This window comes from Amblyomma mixtum, chromosome 5 (assembly GCF_055824585.1).
Source record: "Amblyomma mixtum isolate Tamu chromosome 5, ASM5582458v1, whole genome shotgun sequence".
NCBI classification, from domain to species: domain Eukaryota; kingdom Metazoa; phylum Arthropoda; class Arachnida; order Ixodida; family Ixodidae; genus Amblyomma; species Amblyomma mixtum.
In genome coordinates, this window is record NC_143016.1 from 142,329,817 (window position 1) to 142,350,143 (window position 20,327).

At 46.7% G+C, this 20,327-nt stretch overlaps 1 protein-coding gene across 1 annotated transcript in view; it reads right to left on the reverse strand.

The window, feature by feature from the left end:
* LOC149343938 (arylsulfatase B-like) overlaps nucleotides 1–20,327 on the reverse strand; it is an 89,339-nt gene that overhangs the window by 18,982 nt on the left and 50,030 nt on the right. Inside the window, exons 5-7 of the mRNA XM_089547105.1 lie at nucleotides 19,876–20,007; nucleotides 2,794–2,920; nucleotides 1,113–1,412 (exon numbers count right to left, since the gene is read on the reverse strand). Of these exons, the coding sequence (XP_089403231.1) occupies nucleotides 1,113–1,412; nucleotides 2,794–2,920; nucleotides 19,876–20,007 (559 nt within the window). The remainder of the gene's footprint in view (nucleotides 1–1,112; nucleotides 1,413–2,793; nucleotides 2,921–19,875; nucleotides 20,008–20,327) is intronic.

The following is a 20,327-nucleotide window of genomic DNA, read 5'->3' on the forward strand; positions in this document are numbered from 1 at the left end:
CAAACGACGCGTGTACGCGCGGCTCGCAGAAAAGTAGTAGGCAAGGTGCTTGCAGCACGGACTACGGACTGTGTGATGTAGCCTAGAACACGACACTTCGCCTGTAATGTGCTTCGTGCTCACTTATGCCCTTGAGGTCCGTTCAACGTTGCACTTGATCATAGGAAGCTCATTCACTGTTGACGAGAAACAAAAGGCTTGAAAGACACCCTCCGATGTCGCAGAGGGTGTGAAAAAGGCATCTCCTTTCAAGGCGACACTTTCACAACACTACCCCTCTTTCAACAAATTCGTATTGTATAGGGCCTGTAGGGCCAATAAGGATGCGCTGCGGTTGTACGTATGACAACCAACAGCTGCCTGTGTTAGCCACGTGGGGATCACTAAAAAATGACGATATTATGACAAGGTACGATAGGTGCATGCAAGACTAAGAACATCCCTCGCTTCTATCCGCCTGACAGGGCCTGGCAAAGGAGACGTACGTCTAGGGCGGGTTTAAAAAAGCGATGCGCGGTTATAGCGCCACATATAATTTTTCAGGCAGAGTCATCAAAGCGCACGCTCTACGTTATCACCATCCAATATTCTCCTCGCGCTCGGCACACCGCGAAAGTTAGGCGCTGTGAACAGCATAGAAACCTGCATTATAAAGAAGATGCGACAACAGCCAATATTATCATCATCGACCTTATTATGCAGAAAGGTGCAGAACATATCCATCCTTGTACATAGTACTGGTATTTGACTCCGTAGAATTATCAGGAGTAATTCAAGCACTCGGAAACCAGACCATGGAGAAGACATTGCGAAAGTGCTTTAAATTATAGTCTACAGGCAGCACACAGCGTCCATATTCCTCCAGCGGGATAGGGATATAAAATAAGACGGATGATGGTCAGCCAGAGCAAGAATATCACTCCACTCCTATTTCCTGTACATTTACGTACATACAACATGCCTTCCTTGTGTTTCACACAAAATACTTGCTAGCTATAACAGCTAATTTCATCAATTTTTCGTTAAAATTAAAATGGGGAACCAAAACCGCTGATCTAACACCCAGGAAACAAAGAAGAAGGAGCTAAAGACAGCGCGTATGATGAACTTACCAGCCACTTCGTAAAGAGTAGGCAGCCAGTCAGTAGCGTGGAACAAGTGGTTGTATTCGGATCCGGCACCGGTCCAGAGGTTTTTTGGGGTCCATAAGAATCCGGGAACGCGCACGCCGCCTTCCCAGAGTGTGAACTTTTCGCCCTTCAAGGGCCAGGGCGATGCAGCATTTGCTCTATAAAACGTAGAGGCGGCGCCGTTGTCGGAGCAGAAAATAAAAAATGTGTCATCCAGGATCTCTCTTTCTTGCAAAGCGGCGAAAATGTGGCCCACAGACTCGTCAAGTGCGGAAACCATACCTGTAACGAATATGCAAAGCTAACAATTCAGTGCTGCCTACGCAATTAATCGAGTATAAAAGATTGAGTTTATTTTGGCACTTTACGCGTGAACGTGGGATCGCTTTCCAGAGGTGACACCATGAAATTAAACCATTATTGGTATATTTCAAGACGAGGTGTCCGCTTACACTACGGTGAAAAACTAGCCTGGCATTTTAAAAATCGCGTCCACATCTCTAGGAGGTCATCACTTTTGCTAAAAGTCACCAGGCAGCGCTGTTGCCTCGTGTGCCGTAGAGTTCGGTCCTTAGGCTCCTAAAGACCACAAGGTCTTGAAATTAAAGTACAAGGATTTCCCTATTTTGCCGCATTTAAACCTCAAGGGGTGCCATAAGGGCTTCCCTCCAGGGCTAAGGAGTAAACTTGGTTGCCTGGTTATTTTTGACAAAGGCTGCACTGCCGTGATGAGTGCAAAGCTACCATGTACAAACACTGTAATTATGATTAATCTAGGCATGCAGGAAAAATGAAGCCACTGAAGAAACATTCACTTCACTTTCGTAGCTTTTCTCACCTCTTAGTTCTGTTAATTCAACTAATTACTCAATAAAATTTGCAACACCATACTACGCTCTATTGGGCTAGTAACGTTGTTTTTTTTAAGGACTACGGCTGTGCACGGAAAGGACAGCCTCAGCTGCCAGACATTGTGCTTGTTTTTGGCTCCGGGAAAATTGCGGGGCGTTTCAGGACCTGCGTGCTAAATCTGTTCCCATCAGGCAACGTAGATCTTGCGATTGTTTGTTTCCGGTCGTCCTTATTTTCATTATATCAGCGTGAAAGGTTTCCCATTAGCAAACGTTCTACAGCGTACAGCCTTTCGGATTTTTAGTAATACCGAGGCAGCGTCAACTTTTTAACGCCGGTGGGCTGGAAGACGAAGGAGAGGAGAAAAAATGCGACGGCAAGAGCAAGCACACAATTCGTGCTGCTGGAGTGAGTGTCGTCGCCAAGGCTGCTCGAATTAGTGCGAAGGAACCCCTGTTTATCATAGACTGCTACGCATCGGATATCCAAGAACCTGCGACCAATTGTTTTATCCGCTGCGTATAGTGCGAGTGACGTCTGAAAAGAGCAGGGTACGTAAAGCGAAGACAAAATAAACCCTGATCTTTGACAGCAATTGACGCGATTAGAAGAGGAGGCAAGTGTGGCAGAAGGCGGCAAAAAGTCATGCCGGTTGAGCAGGTTATGCAGTTTACGGGGATAAGGTTATCGTGGTTGGCACAGGACATAGTTAGTTGGATAGACATGCCTTGTCTTGCATTTGGCCTCTTAGGATGGATGACGTTGATTATAAATGGCATCAAAATAAGTTTGCTCTTGAAAGGTTACTTACCTGCATAAATGGTACGGTTTCGGTGTCCAATAAAATCGTAACCTTGTAAGTAACGAGCCGGCGCCTGTAGGGGTTCTCTCACGGTGCCGTAGTGTGGAGCGAAGTGCGTAACATACAGGAACATAGGCTGCGGAGGTAATCAAAGCTCTGCGTCAGCCGTGTTCTGTTATAGGCGCCATTGTTCAACTCCACTTCAAACATTGAATGCCTTGCAAGCGTAAGAACTGCCATGTCGAGCTACTGAGTCCTTTTAGGCAAGAAATAACACTCGCTATAAATTAACTAGGAAGCGATAATTCTGCTTCAGAACCTATATTACTGAACCCTATTTTTAGAACGTCCTGAAGTACTCAGAGGAACACTCGCAAGAAAATATTCACGACACTATACCGATAATTAGGGGCGCTCGTTTGTCTCGTTTCGCCAGTTTTATTCAAGGGGGAGGGAAGATGACGAGAAAGCAGGATCATAGGAAACAACAAAGCACAACAAAGGACCAAAGCATTTTTCATAGAAAGAAAACAATTAACAGTAGAACACATCTAAACAGGAAAAAAAATTAATTATTACATGGAATACGTGATCAAACGATATTAGATTGAGCACTCAGCGAGAAGGAGCAAAACAAAACAAAATAAAGGGCCGGAAAATATTGAGAGGTGTGGCGAGTGCAAAATGTCTTCGGTAAAGTCTTGGGACGAACCTGGAATACGCACCTATCATTTGGGATCCGCATACGAAAACGAACAATAACTCCCTTGAAATCATTCAAAGGAAAGCAGTCAGGTTTATTTTCCACAAATACAGGAGATTTGATTCTCCCACAAAGCTAATAGCAGAAAATAATATCCCATTTCTTTCAGACCGCCGCAAAAAAACCGAATTTTGTTCCTTCGTAAGATTCTTTCACGCGATGTAAAGATTCCAATACCTAACTATGTTCAAACGTCTACCACCAGACGTACACGACACACTAAGGAACGCACACTGCAGCCTATCTTTGCACAAACAAATTCATTCAAGTATAGCTTCTTCCCCCGAACCATCTCCTGTGGGAACTTTCTCCCAGAATCCCTTTTTCAAAATAGTAATTTTATCACTGCATTGGAAGAAGATTTCCTTGGTTGTGTCCTTTCCTATTTTTAATGTTGTTCTTTTAATCTTCCCTTTGTTATCGCCGAATCATGCTGTGTGTTGTGTTTTCGTTACTTTCGTGTTTTTATCTTGTTTGCCCCTCTTGCTCGGGCCACATAGGCCTGCAGTATTTTGAAATAAATAAATAAATAAATAAATAAATAAAAAATATAGACTGTAAAAGCCGGAAGAGCGCCAATGACACGATGCTGGATAGAAGAGAATTGTACTCGTTTACGGCCAGAACGAGAGGTCAGTTTTGATATATTTTGTGTGGAAAAACACATGGCAAAGTTTATGTGCATGTCTAAGGCGTCATAAAACCGGGAGGGGGGGGGGGGGGGGGGTTGGTCTGGTATTCACTTGAGGATAGGATAGATTACTAAGGGAATATGTATGAAAAAATGATAACCGACAGAAGCCGTAATAGCGCTACAGCAAGACGTACGCAGGAAAGACTGACACTGGACATACGCTAACTTGATCTGAGTTTATTTACTGTAAAGCCAGCAAATATATAGAAAATTTAAGGCATGCGCGAAAAAACCTTCCATGGTTTTGTTGATGCCTTGTTGTACCGGTTTTTTCACGCATACCTTAAATTTTCTATATATTTGGCGGCTTTGCGGTAAAGAAACTCATATGAAATTAGCTCACCCTTAAGAAAAAATCTAATGACTTTCTTTAGAAAGTCCAGTGACTTTTGACATTAGGATCTCATGCCTTTCTCACGACAATCTGGTGATTTCCCTAATGAATTCCTAATGGCTTTCTAAAACAAATTGACCACCGTGGTTCTAGCGTGTTCGTAATGTATGCTTTTCTGATGTCTTTTTCTTGACTCTGTCATGGTTTACCTGCCGTTGCAAAACCGATCCAATTATGGTGATCAGTAATGCAAATTAACAGACAAAAAAAGTAGAGCAAAAAAAAAGAAAAAATTAAAAAGCTGCTGCAGTGCAGGGGGATTCGAACCGCCGACCTTACACAGCCTATCTTCCCACGCTAACCACTACACCACGCCACTTTTTTTTTCTTTATTTTCCAGATTGACATGAAAACAATAAGACCACTTCAGCTACACTTGAGCTGATACGGGTGAAGTTAAAATTTCTTAAGTTTCACTAGATCATCCAGTAGTGTTACCCACTGGGGTGGGTCTCGCTGCGTCTGGTAACATTCCCGCAGATAAACAGCACTTTCAACAAAGTTCTCACGTGTACTACGAGTGTTTATATCAGTATGCCTTACTTGCATTCGCGTTTTCCACAAGCTGTGGAGGCCAAGAAGCATTAATAAGTCATAGGGTACCTCTTTGCTATCAACTGGTAGAAATCTGATCCCAAAAGGGTGCAGTGGTAGTTCTTTCTTGATAGTTCTCTGCAGGACATCCCAGAAAAGTATGGCGTCCAAGCAGTCTAGGAAAACATGTTCAATTGTCTCCGGCTGCTTACATAACAGGCAATTTGTTGTCCATGGGACAAAGATTCATTTTTCATGGAGCCAGGTTTTAACGGGTAGTGTATTAGAGTGCAATTTGAAAAAGAATGTTTTCACTGTCGGCCGGACCAAAATCATTTTCACCCGTTTTAAAACATCCTGCCCTGGGCCTCCACGGTAAGGCGCACGATACAAAGGTGGCGGCAGCATAATATCAACCAGATCCTTATACAGCTTCTTTTTGGGAACGTTATACAGGTATTCTAGCGAAAAACGCAATTCCAACAACCTGAAGGAAAGGACAACCTCACGCAAATATCCGTTTACAGCACCACACATGTTTTCACACGATGACACTATGATTTCGGGGAGCAGCCTTTGCAACCGCATTTGCATAACAGTTCTCAAAAATATGTCATTTTGATCACGAAGGAAAATAAAGCGCGACACCACTTGACGCAAAAACAAATGAACCAGTCCAACGCCACCGCTTTTGACTGAAATAAACAAGTTTCTCGCCTGGTTTTCTCCCAGGTCGACGCCCAAAGAAAAACTGCAAACACTCGATGGATTTTTTGAATATTGCTGCGCGACGCATAGAGCACATTCATCACGTACCATATCTTAGAAATCAAGAAAACATTGCCCACAAAGGCACGTGAAAAGACAGCTGCCTTCCTTGCCACGCGTCCGCTTTCTCTCTTGCCCTTAACGTCTCCTCGTTCCAGTGTGTGCTGGGATCGCGATAACTTTTTAGGGGCACCCCAAGGTACCCCTTTTCCCCAGCTTTTTGCCCAGTTTATCTGACATCCAGTTTACCACGCCACCAAACGTTAACTACTGAAATTATGTGGCCTGATATGTGGAGCCACATTTGTTTCTTGTTATTTCCATTGCGTGTAAATGTAGCAGCGTGTAAATGTACATGCACGCACGGGAAAACAACGTTGTTCAGAAGGACCTTTCAGGCCTCTTGGGGGTGCCAACGTATTCCGAGCCTTGCCATACAGCGCATTGGCCGTATCAAACCGCTTGGGAAACTACAAGTCTCAGAACGACAGCTGTCCGTTTTACTGTCTTCGCACTCCTAATCCTTGGCACAGACCACAGCGTTGTGCAAAACTGCACTCCGGGGCACAAATTGCTGGAATAATGCGCTAGGTAGCTTCGAAACCTGCGAGCATGTTAGCGACACACATCTTTCTAATCCATCCAAACGTTTGAATAATGTAAACACACATGATGAGGTGACTGAAGATCGAGAGACTGCGCTGTCTTCTTTTTTATCTCGTACACTGGTACATCGCATGCTTGTCCCGGGTTCTTTTCTTGTTGCGTTCCTTTCTGCACTGTTCGGAGTTGTATTGAAAACAGCGCGCTTACGCTTGCAACGTGACGCACTATATGGAGCCTGCGACTGAGCGAGCCTTCGATATTACGTTCGTTGCTGTATCAGTGTCTTCGAGCCTATATTTTACACTTTGCAGACAAAAAAAAAGTTCTTTTCACTCCTGCTGGTAGCACGTTTTTTGGTCACTTATGTTAGCGCCACCACGCGATACGTTCATCGCATTGAATAACGATCAGAGGTAACGACCACTAATCTGGACACTAAAGAACACAAAAGAATCAAATTTTCCATGGAATGTTTCAATACCTAGCTGTCGAGAAGCATACTGTTTTTTTTTTTTTAAGAAAATCTTCACTGGTAAACAACGTCTCTCTTTTCAGGCTGTCGACACTGTCATAAAAGCGTAAATTGCATGCTTGTCCCAGGTTACATTCGAATGCAGATAAATGCCCAGGTAGTCTGAACTGCTCCAATTGGGTAGTTTTTGATTGTCTATAGACTTAGGGGCGGTTCTACTCTGGTTGAAAGACATCAAAATTTACTTTTATTCATAGTATTGTACCTATCCATATCCGGCACCATTCAGTTAGTTGAGTTGAAGAATTGAAGAACACGCAGGTCGTTTGTATTAACTCATTTTTCTTAAATTACGCAATTATCTGCAAAACCCTGGAGGCAACACTTAAGCTCCGCCTCAAGAGAATGACGCGATAAATTTAATAGGTTAATTACCATATATACAGATTTGGCCATTCTCTCATTTACATTCATAGATCCCTCGGAGCCCTCAAACCGCTCCTGGCGCAGTGGTGCAGCGGTTAAGTGATGCGCCACAGCCCTCTGATAGCAGCTGCCACCACCGGTGGCCCTTGTGCGGCCCAGGTTGTTCTTCCTGTCAGTTGCTGTTAATACCATTCCAGTCAATTCCTACTAACCCTTAATTTAAATCCCCCCCCCCCCCCCCCGGCCTCGGTGGGCAGTTTTCTCACAATCCAGCGGGCAGGTTGTAAAGAAGCTGCAAGGTCTTGTGACCTAAGGGCCCACCTGTCTCCTATGTTGCTTTTGTGATCATTTTTCTTGGATCTTCCTCGTCACGAGCACCTCAAACCTGTCGCGACAAGAACCGTATTATTGAAGCTATGCTAGTGACTAGGTACAGGGCGAAGTAAAAAGAAACTGAAGGGTGAAGCAGAAAGCCTTTTGGAACACCTGAGGTTACTGTGGCCTGGTCTGAAATGCACTGATCAAGTTTCACCACCTGACAAGGATTAGTTAGAAATTGTACAATCCAATAAGTTGTTGCATTCTAAGCTCAATATTGCGAGTCTTTAATGGAAAATGCTTTTGTGGCATCGTGAAAAGCTTTACGAAAGTCTATAAAAATTGCATCGCTGTCATCCGACATACGTAAGATGGTTCCTCTGCAAACAGTAGTGTTGCATAAATCTTGCGACTAAGCCAATTTTTTTGCATTACTTCATAAGTTTTAGCCACTAAAGAGTCGGTTTTCAGTATGTAGTACGAACGTTAGAGGAACATATTGCCACATTCCTGGGCACTCTCGTGGCGCCGTCTGCCGGCCGAATTGCCTTAACTGCTATTCTGGCTAGCCTTAGCCATGGTGGCGGCAGTGCTTCTTCGTCGTCTCTTCTGTGTGGTGCCCTCGGGAGTCCGCTGCTGCCTGGCGCTTCACAGTATAACGTGTCCTGGCCGTCTCGACTGTCTAGCCGTGACATATTTGGTGGAGCTGTGCTGGATAACGTCCCATGTACACTGACTCCGAAGGTGCCTTTGAAGCCAGTTCTCAGCGCGTAGACACAACCCCCGTCCACAAAGCGAGCCGCCGCCTGCTAGGCCTACAGCCAGAGTTCAGCGGCCTGACAAAACCAAGAAAGGTGACATCAACCACTGGTAGCCGGACCGCTCAACGTTTTGGAGCTGACGCTCCGTTCGTTCTCCACGCGCCCCGGTCACCGCCGACGTTCCACGGAGACCGGTTTGAAGACGTTGAAGATTGGTTGGCCAGTTTCGACCGTGTGGCAGACTTCAACCAGTGGGACGGTGAGCGAAAGTTGACGAATGTCTACTTCGCGCTAGAGGACTCGACAAACATCTGGTTCGAGAACCATGAGACCTCTTTTGCCACCTGGGAGGTTTTTCGGCGTGAATTGCTAGCGACATTCGGCAACAGTGAAAGAAAGGAGAAGGCTGAAGTCGCTCTGCACTCCAGGTCGCAGCAGCCAAATGAGAGCGTCACCATGTTCGTTGAGGACATGGTGCGTCTCTTCAGTCGAGCCGACCCTGCTATGGCCGAGGCCAAGAAAGTGCGGCACCTAATGCGGGGTGTCAAAGAACAGTTCTTTGCTGGCCTTGTCCGCGACCCTCCAAGGACAGTGGCCGATTTCACAAGGGAGGCAATGAGCATGGAGCGCTCCTTGCAGGAACGCGGCGCGCAGTACGGCCGGCAGGCTAGTATGGCAACCGCTCAAATCTGCACGCCCACGACGCTTCCCGCAGACGATCTAGGAGAGCTCGTCAGGAGCATTGTTCGCGAAGAACTAGCGAAACTCCGCTTCGAAGCCCCACAGCCCAGCTTCACTGCACTGTCGGACTTGGTGCGGGATGAAATCCGGCGAGTGGTGCAGCCAGCAGCAGTGGTTCCGACGCCGCAGCCCTACATCATGACCTACAGCCAAGCACTTCGGCGGCCGGCGGCAGTGGCACAAGCTTTTTCACCTGTGCCGGCTGTGCAGTACCCACGTCCAGCTGTGCTCACCACCGTGCCGTAGAAATTCCCGCCCGCCATGCGTAAAGCGGACGTGTGGCGTACACCGAGGAACCGGCCACTCTGCTTCCACTGCGGTGAGCCCGGTCATATCCTGCGCCACTGCCCCTACCGTCGAATGGGTTTAAGGGGTTTTGCTTCGGACGCTCCTCGCCCACGCTACGGCGACCGACCTCAGGAGATTGAACAGTACCTGACTTTCAACCTGCAGGCAACGACTCTGCCGCAACGTCAGTCTCGTTCCCCATCGCCACGGAGATTCTATTCTCCCAGCCGTCCATCAACCTCTGGCGAATTCAGAGGCACGTCCCCACGGCGGGAAAACTGAAGACGGCGTCCTCCGGGGGTAGGGCCGCCGCGGCTGGAAAGAGACAAGAGCCTCCACTCGACGATTTCCTGCGACGACGAGAACAACGACCACCTGACCCGACGAGCCCACCGACGAAGAGCCAGCGATTGGCTTCAACGGAAATACCAGTAACCGCCGATAACTGTGAAGTAACCGCACTGGTAGATACCGGCGCTGATTTCTCTGTGATAAGCAGCCGGTTAGCCACGACCCTTAGAAAGGTTTTGACACCTTGGACTGGGCCCCAGATCCGCACAGCCGGCGGCCATGTTGTGACGCCGACCGGCGTTTGCACCTTACGAATTCAGATCCGCGGCGTCACTTTCCCCGGCTGCTTTGCTGTGCTTCCTGAGTGTTCTAAAGACCTGATTCTCGGTCTGGATTTCCTACAGGAATATGGGGCTGTCATCGACTTTAAGGAGCTGATCGTCTCGTTTGCCGCACACCGTACTGTTGGCGACGAACCGCAGCAACGCAGGACTAAGTTGCGGGTCTGCGATGATAACATGGTGATTCCGTCGAGAACCACCATGCTAGTAACTGTGGAGTGCGATGACAGCGCCGGCACTCATGGCATCGCTGAAGCCAACATGTCACTGCTCCTGGGTCGGCAAGTGTGTGTAGCTCGCGGGCTTATAGAACTGAACAATAAGCGAGCCGAACTACTGATAACAAATTTCGGTTGTGAACCCCAACGTTTATCGGCCAACACAACGATTGCTTATTTTGAAGAACTCGGGGAATGCGCCGGAGAGTACGCGTTGACAGGGACTACGAAGTCCGTGGAATCAACGAATGCTCCGGGTAAACTCGACGTGAACCCGATTCTCCTGCCTAGTGAAAAACGCAACCTGCAGACTGTCCTTGACTTTTTCCGGGACTGTTTTGCGTCAGCCTCCAGAGTTAGACAAACGCCGAGAACAAAACACCGAATTATAGTCGACGAAAGCCAGAGGCCATTACGCCAGTCGCCGTATCGTGTATCTTCAAAGGAACGAGAGGCAATTCGAAAGCAAGTTCAAGAAATGCTCCAGGACGACGGGATCCAGCCATCGAAGAGCCCGTGGGCGTCGCCTGTGGTCCTAGCTGCAAAGAAAGATGGGACCCTACGGTTTTGTGTTGATTATAGACGACTGAACAAAGTAACTAAGAAAGACATTAATCCTATGAAAGTGGAATGCAAATAAAACCGTACCGGCTATTTGCGCAGGAGTGTGCATCGGGTCCAGCGTCGCCCCGGCCTTAAGTGACATTTTTCTGTTGTACGTTGACAGGGATCAGGAAAAGAACCTGTCTGCCCTACATCTCAAGACCGTCAGATATGTCGATGACTATCTTATTTTTGTAGGACGTGGGCGTTTTCCGGCTCGAATGGTTGACATTCTAAAAGTGTTCAGGGAGTGTGGGTCGGGGTTACAGTTCACTTTTGAGGCACCAGTTATCGACGAACTGCAGTTTTTAGACCTTCGGCTGCATTTCGAGCAGAACCATGTTTGCTGGAAGTATAACCCGAGGTCGTCAAAGACACTTCTTAATTCTTACTCCGGTCATTCCAAATTGGTAAAAAATAGCATAATAAGTTCCTGCTTGCGAAGTGCTTTGACCAAATCCTGTCATCCCACCATTCAATATAGCTTTCAGACCCAGTTGTCTAGGGTTAAGTTTGCTGGATATCAAGACCAGATGATAGCAGGGGCGTGTTCTCGGTTAATTCAGTTATTAAAGCGTCAGGCCACTCCGCTTACGACAGACGTCCAGCCTGAAAAGAAGAAGTTTGCCGTTTTGCCATATGTACACCGCGTCTCCCACGGACTAAAGAACGTAGCAAGTAGGTAAAAAGTTGGCGTGTTTCTTTCAGCCCCCGTCAAGCTCAAACAGATATGCCCTGCCATTGAAAGAAAGAAAGAGGCCAAGAAGAAAAAAGAAGGATGTGGCGTTGCGTACAGGGATAAGTTTGTGGCCTGTAAAACATGTGTTGTATACAGTGTACTCCTTTCCTGTGGAGCGCGTTACATTGGTCAGACCGGGCGTTGCCTTAACAAGCGCCTACAAGAGCATAGGAACAACTTAAACATTGGTGATGACCTTTCACATTTGGTCAAACATTGTCTAGAATGTAAAGTCATGAAAAAGAAAAAGAAAAAATGCACTGCATTATTCAATCAAACACGTGTACTATACACCCACAGTGATCAGACGACACGAGAAGTTGTCGAGGCTTTTCACATCGCAGGGGATCAACTGAATTGCGTCAGCAAACCATCTATTTTCCTTTGCGATAGGGAGATGAATTTTCTCGGGAGCACCTGACGAATGTGCGTTTCATGGTTTTTAATTTTTTGTGTTGTTTCTTCCGTTTGATTGTTTCTTCATATAAGAAGGTTTCAGTGAATCAACCTTTTAGTTGCGAGCCAGCGCTCGTCCTGTGTCCCTTCTTTTCTTGTTCCTTGTAGCTCGCGCTGTTTACACCCTGATTGACTATCTCGAAGGAAGCGCTCGGACTCCGCCCCGCATTTTTTCACGCGGCCTGTCATCATTCTGTTTACGGGACGGCATCCTGTACAAAAAGAACTATGGGCCGACGGAGGCTGTCTATCTGCTCGTTATACCTAATGCCTTTCGCGATGAAGTCTTGCAGGCGTGCCACGATGACCCTTCCTCTGGTCACCTTGGTTTCTCCCGAACTTTGGCACGCATACGGCAAAAGTATTACTGGCCCAAGCTCGCGGTGGTTGTGAAACGCTACGTCCGCACTTGTCGCGATTGTCAACGTCGCAAGACGTCGTCGACTAAGCCGGCCAGACTACTGCAGCCTATTGATCCACCACACGTTCCTTTCTACCAAGTCGGCATGGATTTACTCGGCCCCTTTCCGGAGTCTTCGCTGGGTAACCGGTACATTGTGGTCGCCACCGACTACCTCAGTCGCTACTGTGAGACGAAAGCTCTTCCCCGTGGAACAGCTGCAGAAATTGCCGCCTTCTTCATGCACAACATCGTGCTTCGTCATGGCGCACCCACGGTCGTTATAACTGACAGCGGGACGGCCTTTACCTCGGCGCTGACAGAGGAAGTTATGCGACTCAGCGACACTAGGCACCGAAGAACAACAGCTTGTCACCCGCAAACTAATGGACTCACTGAGCGCCTAAATAAGACGATCGCCGACATGATTTCTATGTATGTCGACGACGACCACCGCAACTGGGATGCAGTACTCCCTTACGTAACTTTCTCATATAACACTGCGCTGCAAGAGACGACTCACTTCACACCGTTTCGCTTAGTCCATGGTCGCGAAGCCACGACTATGCTCGATGCAATGCTTCTTCCTGGTAGTGTAAACTCTAGGTAGTGTAAACTCGGCTAGTGTAAACTCCGCTAGTGTAATCTAGTGTAAACTAGTGTAAACTCCGCTGTCGTGGGGGCCGACCGCTTTGTTCACGAACCTGAGGCCGCCTGCCAACTTGCTCGGCAACATATCCGGCATCAACAAGCAAAAGACGCTCACCGTTACAACCATCGCCACAGGGATGTCACTTACCAGCCCGGAGAAAACGTTTGGGTGTGGAGCCCAATCCGCCAACGAGGGCGCTCTGAAAAGCTGCTTCGGCGGTACTTTGGCCCCTATAAAGTGATACGCCAACTCGGCGAGGTAAGCTATGAAGTTCTTCCTCAAGGAACTGTTCGCTCCTCTAGACGACCAACGTCCGAAGTTGTGCATGGCGCACGAATGAAGCCTTACCACGCCCGCCAGCAGCTCACTCGTCTCTACCTGCGGGCGCCGACGACTACGGTGTTCAGCGTGCGTGCCCGTCGAGATGGTGGTCGGCCAGAACCGCCTCATGGAATCCCACACTCGCCCTGCTGTCGAACCACAACACGCTGCCGCTTGAATACTCCGTCGGACAGAGTACCCACCCCTCGGTTTCGGGAACCCTCAACGACCGCGTGCTGCTCGAATTGGAAGTAGCAAACGTCCAGAGAACTGAGAGCTGCCTCTCTCTCCTCGCATACGAGATCAAGACGGCCGAGACAGTGGAATACGCACCCGTCGACGATAACTGCTACATTCACCAGGACTACTGCCCCTCTGCACGGGTACCCCCATGAACACCATGTGTTCGTGTGCCAAAATCCCGTGCCCGGGGGAGCCCCCATCGGTCCCCACGACCTGCCGCGCCGAGGGCGGTGCTTTCCAGAGGGGGGGTGCAATGCCACATTCCTGGGCACTCTCGTGACGCCGTCTCCCGGCCGAACTGCCTTAACTGCTATTCTGGCTAGCCTTAGCCATGGTGGCGGGCAATGCTTCTTCTTCGTCGTCTCTTCTGTGTGGTGCCCTCGGGAGTCCGCTGCTGCCTGGCGCTTCACAGTATAACGTGTCCTGGCCGTCCTGACTGTCTGGCCGTGACAATATTTTCAGGCATAGATACGTGAGAAAATAATCAAAGGCCTCCTAGCAACAAAATTTATAACTCCAACAGCCTGTACATATAACTGTGGTGGCTTCTAAGTTCATATAAGTATCCTTTCTGCGGCGGTTGGTCACACACGAAAGGCAATCATTTTTCACACATCCTTGAAGCTGCTGGTTAGCCGTGGTTGTCTTGAAGGGTTCATAATATAAGCGCACCTGCCTTCTGGTAGGATGTACTCCCGGTATCTACCTGCCACATCTGAATACCGCCTGGGCGGAAACTGCTGCGAGTAGACAGATTACCGGCATTCTCTGCCAACGCCGTAATCGGAGAGGCCCTACCTTCGCAAATGCTGCGGCTATCCTCAAAAAGTAATCTTCACATATCCCTCAGGTTGGTGATATTGGCATCGTTTTAGAAATTTAGTGTGCATATACATGTACTTTACCTCATCTGCTGCTGCTTACCCTGCTTTCACATCTAGTTTAATATCTTTGCTTGCAAATTTATTAAATCTTCATGATTTGTTCACAATGTCGACTGATGCTGTGGTGGATCAGTGGTTATGGTCCTCGACTGTTGACCTGGAAAACACGGGTTCAATCTCGGCCGCAGTGGTCGCATATTGGTGGAGGATATATACTTCAGTGGAGCCTAGTGTGTTATGTGAACGCAGGTTAAAGAGTCCCTGGTGGTCAAAATTATTGAGAACCCTCTACAACGGGGTGCCTCATAGCATGTCTCATTTTTATTATGTATGTTGCATACAGAAGGCTCTGAAGCACCATTCTCCTTCCCCAACCAGGGCAGACCACAAGGGACCACTCTCTACCCGCTAGTCAAACAACTCACCTACATGCCTTACCTCCACGCGACAATATACGCCGATGACATCGGCTTATAGTCGACTGAAGGCTCCCTAGGGGAAGCGAAAGCACCTTGCAACTGACAGCTGATATCCCATCGAACGAGATCAATATGCGAGTTAAATTATCCCCGCATAAAATCGGAACTACTGATGATCAGACCACTTCCCCGGGATCCGTGCATGCACCTCTCTATGTACGGTGACCACATACCAGTTGTCAATAGACTCAAGGTCCGTGGGCTTTATAGACAGGAGACTTTGGATGCAACCTTCCTTAACAAACAGACCAAACAAATCGTGGACCCTATACGCAGAGTGACCACACGCAACCAGGGCCTGACAGACGACCTCATCACGAGCCGCTTCACTTATCACCTTTCTTATCACTTGCTCACCAAAGCGCAGCGAGGAAAAACATGTGCCTATTAGAAAGGCGACCACTTCAGCGCTCCATCTGCCACAATTTGTTAGCATAAATATTTACTCGCAGCGGGCACTTAACAATGCAATGTCGGAACTACTCGCAGCCCAACGAAAACAACCAGATAATTCGAATAACCAACACAGAATCCATGCCAATTTCTCCTACAGCGTTTATGCCTGGCCCCCAGCGCATGCTCACATGCTTCCAACTATCTAATCACCCCCATGACATCCAGCGCCAACTGCGCATCAGACCTCTAACTAGAAGGTTACTTCCTTGGTGGACACAGGCGCGAACTTCTCGGTCATCAGTGAACAATCAGTCACTCTCTCGATGAAGTCATGACCAATTGGGTTGGCCCGACAATCCGCACCGCCGGCGGACTTCTTAATTACGACTTCAGCATGGTGCACTGTAGAAGTAACGGTTTATGGACGTACGTTTACTGCGACGTTCGTAGCCCTGAAGCAGTGGTCCCGCGATGTCTTGAGCATGGACTTACTGAATCAAAATCGGGTGATAGCTGAAATTCGGTCCAAGTTCATGACTTCCTCTACGCTCGAAGCACTACCTTCAAAAGACAAAAAAACCTTGGATTATGTTCCCTTAAGCCTCGTCGGTAAAGTTACCGTCCAACCCCGTACAAGTGTACTCATCCCAGTGGGCTTAATGAATTCCAAGAACGCTGATTACTTATACACCAAGGACTCAGCTTCGCAAGAGACACCACCCGTTTCCGCATTGAATAAGCTAAGGCAGCGGCGACAAAGTGCAATGAATACTGGACACCTCCACGTTAGCGAACAATGCGAGTTTCAGTATTGGCCGTCTCTAACTGGCCCGCTGTAGACTCGTCTATCCAAACCCGCCCACCTTCGCCATCAACCCAGCACGGCTGCAGAATAGACAAGACCAGAATCGCGATATTCTTCGAATGTAGATTGAGTGCTTTCCGTTTTCGCTAAAGGACCGACCATCGAAATTTGAAAAACATCGCGTTTCATCGCATCGCATTTCACATTGCCACCGTAATCATTTTGCCACGCATCTTCCCTACCATACTAAATAATAGCAAACAATATTTCCTTTCTTTAACAAAGAACACACAAAAAATTCAACAACTAATTTTCTCCCTATTTCAATTCTTCCGTTCTTGAGCAAAGTCACTAAAAAATCGCGCGTCGCGGCTCTGAAAAAAATCTAACAAAGTTTGCTATTATATCATCTAATCATTTTGGCTTGGGCTCTGTTTTCCCGAGTGAATTGGCGGTAACTTTTTAAGCAATAAAATTAAAGAGAGTATGGATAACGGTAACTTTACAGGCGGACTATTTGATGATCGCTCGAAAGTATTCGTTTGAATTATTCAAAACATAATTTTTTTAGAATTAAACGCCCTTGGGAATGGGAGAGGCCTTTGCTCTGCAGGGGGCATAGGTAGACTGATGATAATGATGATGATATCCAATAATTTCTTCTTCAGTGTCCTGGTGGCCGACTTCAGTTCTCGAAATGCAACCACGCGGCTAGCAGTTAGAATTAAAAAATAATTAACATATTTTTGTGAATACCGCAGTACCGACGTCTCCCAAGTTTTATAAAGTGCGCCGAAGCTGTCTTTGCGGTGGTGAAGGACGCATCATTTTCTTTTGGCAAATATATTTTTGAAAGTTACTTAGCCTTCTCGCGAACACTCTGTATAAGCCACATAAAAATAAAAACTTCATAGGTCTGTGGGTACTAATTAAAGTACGCCATTATTCTAACTTACTCGCGCTCATCTCGTTCAACTATGCTTTGATGCATAGCTATATTAACTATTGCTGTCTTCTTTGTGAAACCCAAAGCGCACTTTTCTCTACAACACAAACAGAATCAAGCCATATGCATTTTTAGTTTGAGGAATAGTTTATGCAGTCTTCTGTTGTTACTGTATGCTCATAGCATCGAAGAAATCTCTCCCATGGTTCATTATTATATCATCCCCAAGGTTACGAAACGAACATTTCTTCCCAATCTGGTGAGTAAATCTCCGAATCCAGTGAAACTTGGATGTTTCACTGGCTTCGCAGACCAGGACAATTTCTCCATTTGCTCACTAGGAACCTAAATCTAATTACTGCAAATTCACAATTATTTTTCTGCCACATATTTGAAAAATTCTCTACCCATTAATGCGGCGCAATCACCTAACATTCATGCTCTCTACCTTAGTTTTCATCTTTTTCTTCACTCACGCATAATTTTTCTTATTATGAGTAGCATACGCACCACTCACTTGAAATTTGCATAACTTTACACTTATTTCAAGGTTTCCTATGTATTCCTACTATTACATTTCTCCAAATTGTGTTTCGGTTGGAGGTTGTATCGTGCGGTATTTTATTATGTGTTGAAAATTATTCTGTGATTTTTCCTTCCACGTAGCAATTAAGCATTTTAGCACTTTTCTTACAGCAGGTACTCTGCAGAAGTTACCTTTGTGAGTCCTCCTGTATCTGCCAATTGCGCGCGCGCGTGTGTGCGCACGCGCATGAGCGTGCGCGTGTGTGTCTGTGTGCGTGTGTGTGTGTGCGTGTGCCTGTGTGCGCGTGTTTCTGTGTGCGTGTGTGTTTGTGTGCTCGCGTGTGTCTGTGTGTGCGTGTGTGTGCGTGCGTGCGTGTGCGTGTGCGTGCGCGCGCGTGTGTGTGCGCGCATGCGTGCGCGTGTATGTGCGTGCGTGTAGGTGTGTGTGTGAACGGGTGCATACGTGTGCGTGCGTACGCGTCCGTGCGTGTCCTTGTGAATGCTGGTGAGTGTGCGAGCGCGTGCACGCGTGCGAGTGCGTGCGCGCGTGGGTATTTACGTAACGGTGCATTATTTTATTCATTTATTTATGTACATACTGCAGACCATGGTTAGGCCAAAGCAGGAAGGGCAGGTTCGCAAAAAGCAAAATTATACCAACAAAAATACAGCAATACAGCAACAATAATGTAGTAAAACAACAATACATCAGTGCAAGACAAAGGAGAAAAAAATACATAATACGCAATATCAAACATGGCTGAGGAACGCGTCTGATTTTTCAGGGATTTTTCAGGGAATGGTATGCTATTCTATATATAGTAATGAGAGCTACCTAAAAAGTGGAGTACATCAAAAGCTGAATTAGATAACAGGAAACGTTAACAGCGTCCACAGGTAGGCTGGACATGAAGTGTGAAATGTGTGCACTGTCAGGCTCAACTGAAGTGCGCAGTTGTACAGCGTGCAGCATCACAGACAGGGCTCAATTTACGCAACCAACGTAAAGCTTGGATCAACGTAGAAACGGGTAAAAGCTGTTTCATTATAACAGACGTTTCAGAAAAATATCCTCGATGCGAGCGCCTGCAGATTTTATAAAAACAAAAGTCATGCCTTTCCCAAAGGACAAGAAAGACATGCAGAGCTTAGATGATTGCGATTCATGCATGCTGCCAGTAGGAAAATTGTAGCAGTCGCAAAAACACCCGTCCTGTATAAAAAAAAATGGATGCGGGAGTCACCATACAGTGAAAAACATTTTTAGTGGCATCTGCGTAACCGTGAGCCTGCCTCTTTGTAGGAAGCGTGACGGAATTTCTTCTCGGGCTATTGCACCCAATGCCGCTCAGAAGCTGAATCCCAGATGTGCTTACGATTCAGAGCGTTATGGCTCCATTTGGCCAGAAACAAGAAAAAGCGCTCATATTTTCACTAAGCTACCTAGCGCGAAAACAACCTCAGCGGCTAAAATTATCAGTGAGTCCTGGACTGCTGTCGTCCTAAAGGTCCACTGAGCTGTTCAGACACTCGAAGAAGGTGTTTGTATCTGCCAGTTAAAGGCATACAAATTCATACTGCATCATAACTGTAAACAGGTAGGCGTCGAAATCGTGTCATATATAGAGACCTTCACCATTACCTATACGAAGAAATTATGGACAAATGCATTGTTCATAGGCACGTTGTTTAAGAAGGTAATTTTTGGCATGTAACAAGACTATCGTGACGATCAACGCAGCGGCAGATCCCTCTCCGGGACGACTGTATTTTCGCCACTTTATAGAAAAAAAAACGTATCCTACTCCTTCCGCGTGGAAGTCTTAACTACGCGGTGCTAACGCAGAAGAAATTTTAAAGGCAAGCTTTGGCCACGCGCAGAAACTTTAGACTGTTCCCAAGAGAATATTGAAGAGAGTACCTTCACTATTCCATAGTTGGCTGAGAATTAAAAGTGATAGCCAAGAAGCTGGACTTCATGTCCGCCGGGATATCTGGTGTGAACAGTGTAGATCACTCCAACGCACCTTGTCCACTGGATGATTTCTAATTATCGACAGGCTCTCCTCAGTTAAAATATCCGTGTAATATTTGCCTGAGTCGTTTTTTGCCAGCGTGAGGTTTCTTCTGAAGTCCAAGCCGTAATCGCTGTAGTTAATCTGTGGAGAAACAAAAGCGAACAAGATAAAGGAAGCAATCACTCTAACCACCTGGTTAACTGGACGTTTGCAAATGCAGCAGTGTCCTAGTGACCTCCAAGCGAGAAATCTATTAAGCCTAATGAGGTGTGGCAAAGAAAGTGACTTATGCTAAAATTACATCTTTTACCGTTACAAAAATGGATATCAACTTTCTTTAGAATTTGTATTAACATTCTATTGACTCTAGTAACCTTGTACTAACTTTTACATTCTATCAACAATTGTTCATACAACGTTGGTAGAAGTTACTTCTTTGTATGTACTCCTGTCAATAGAAA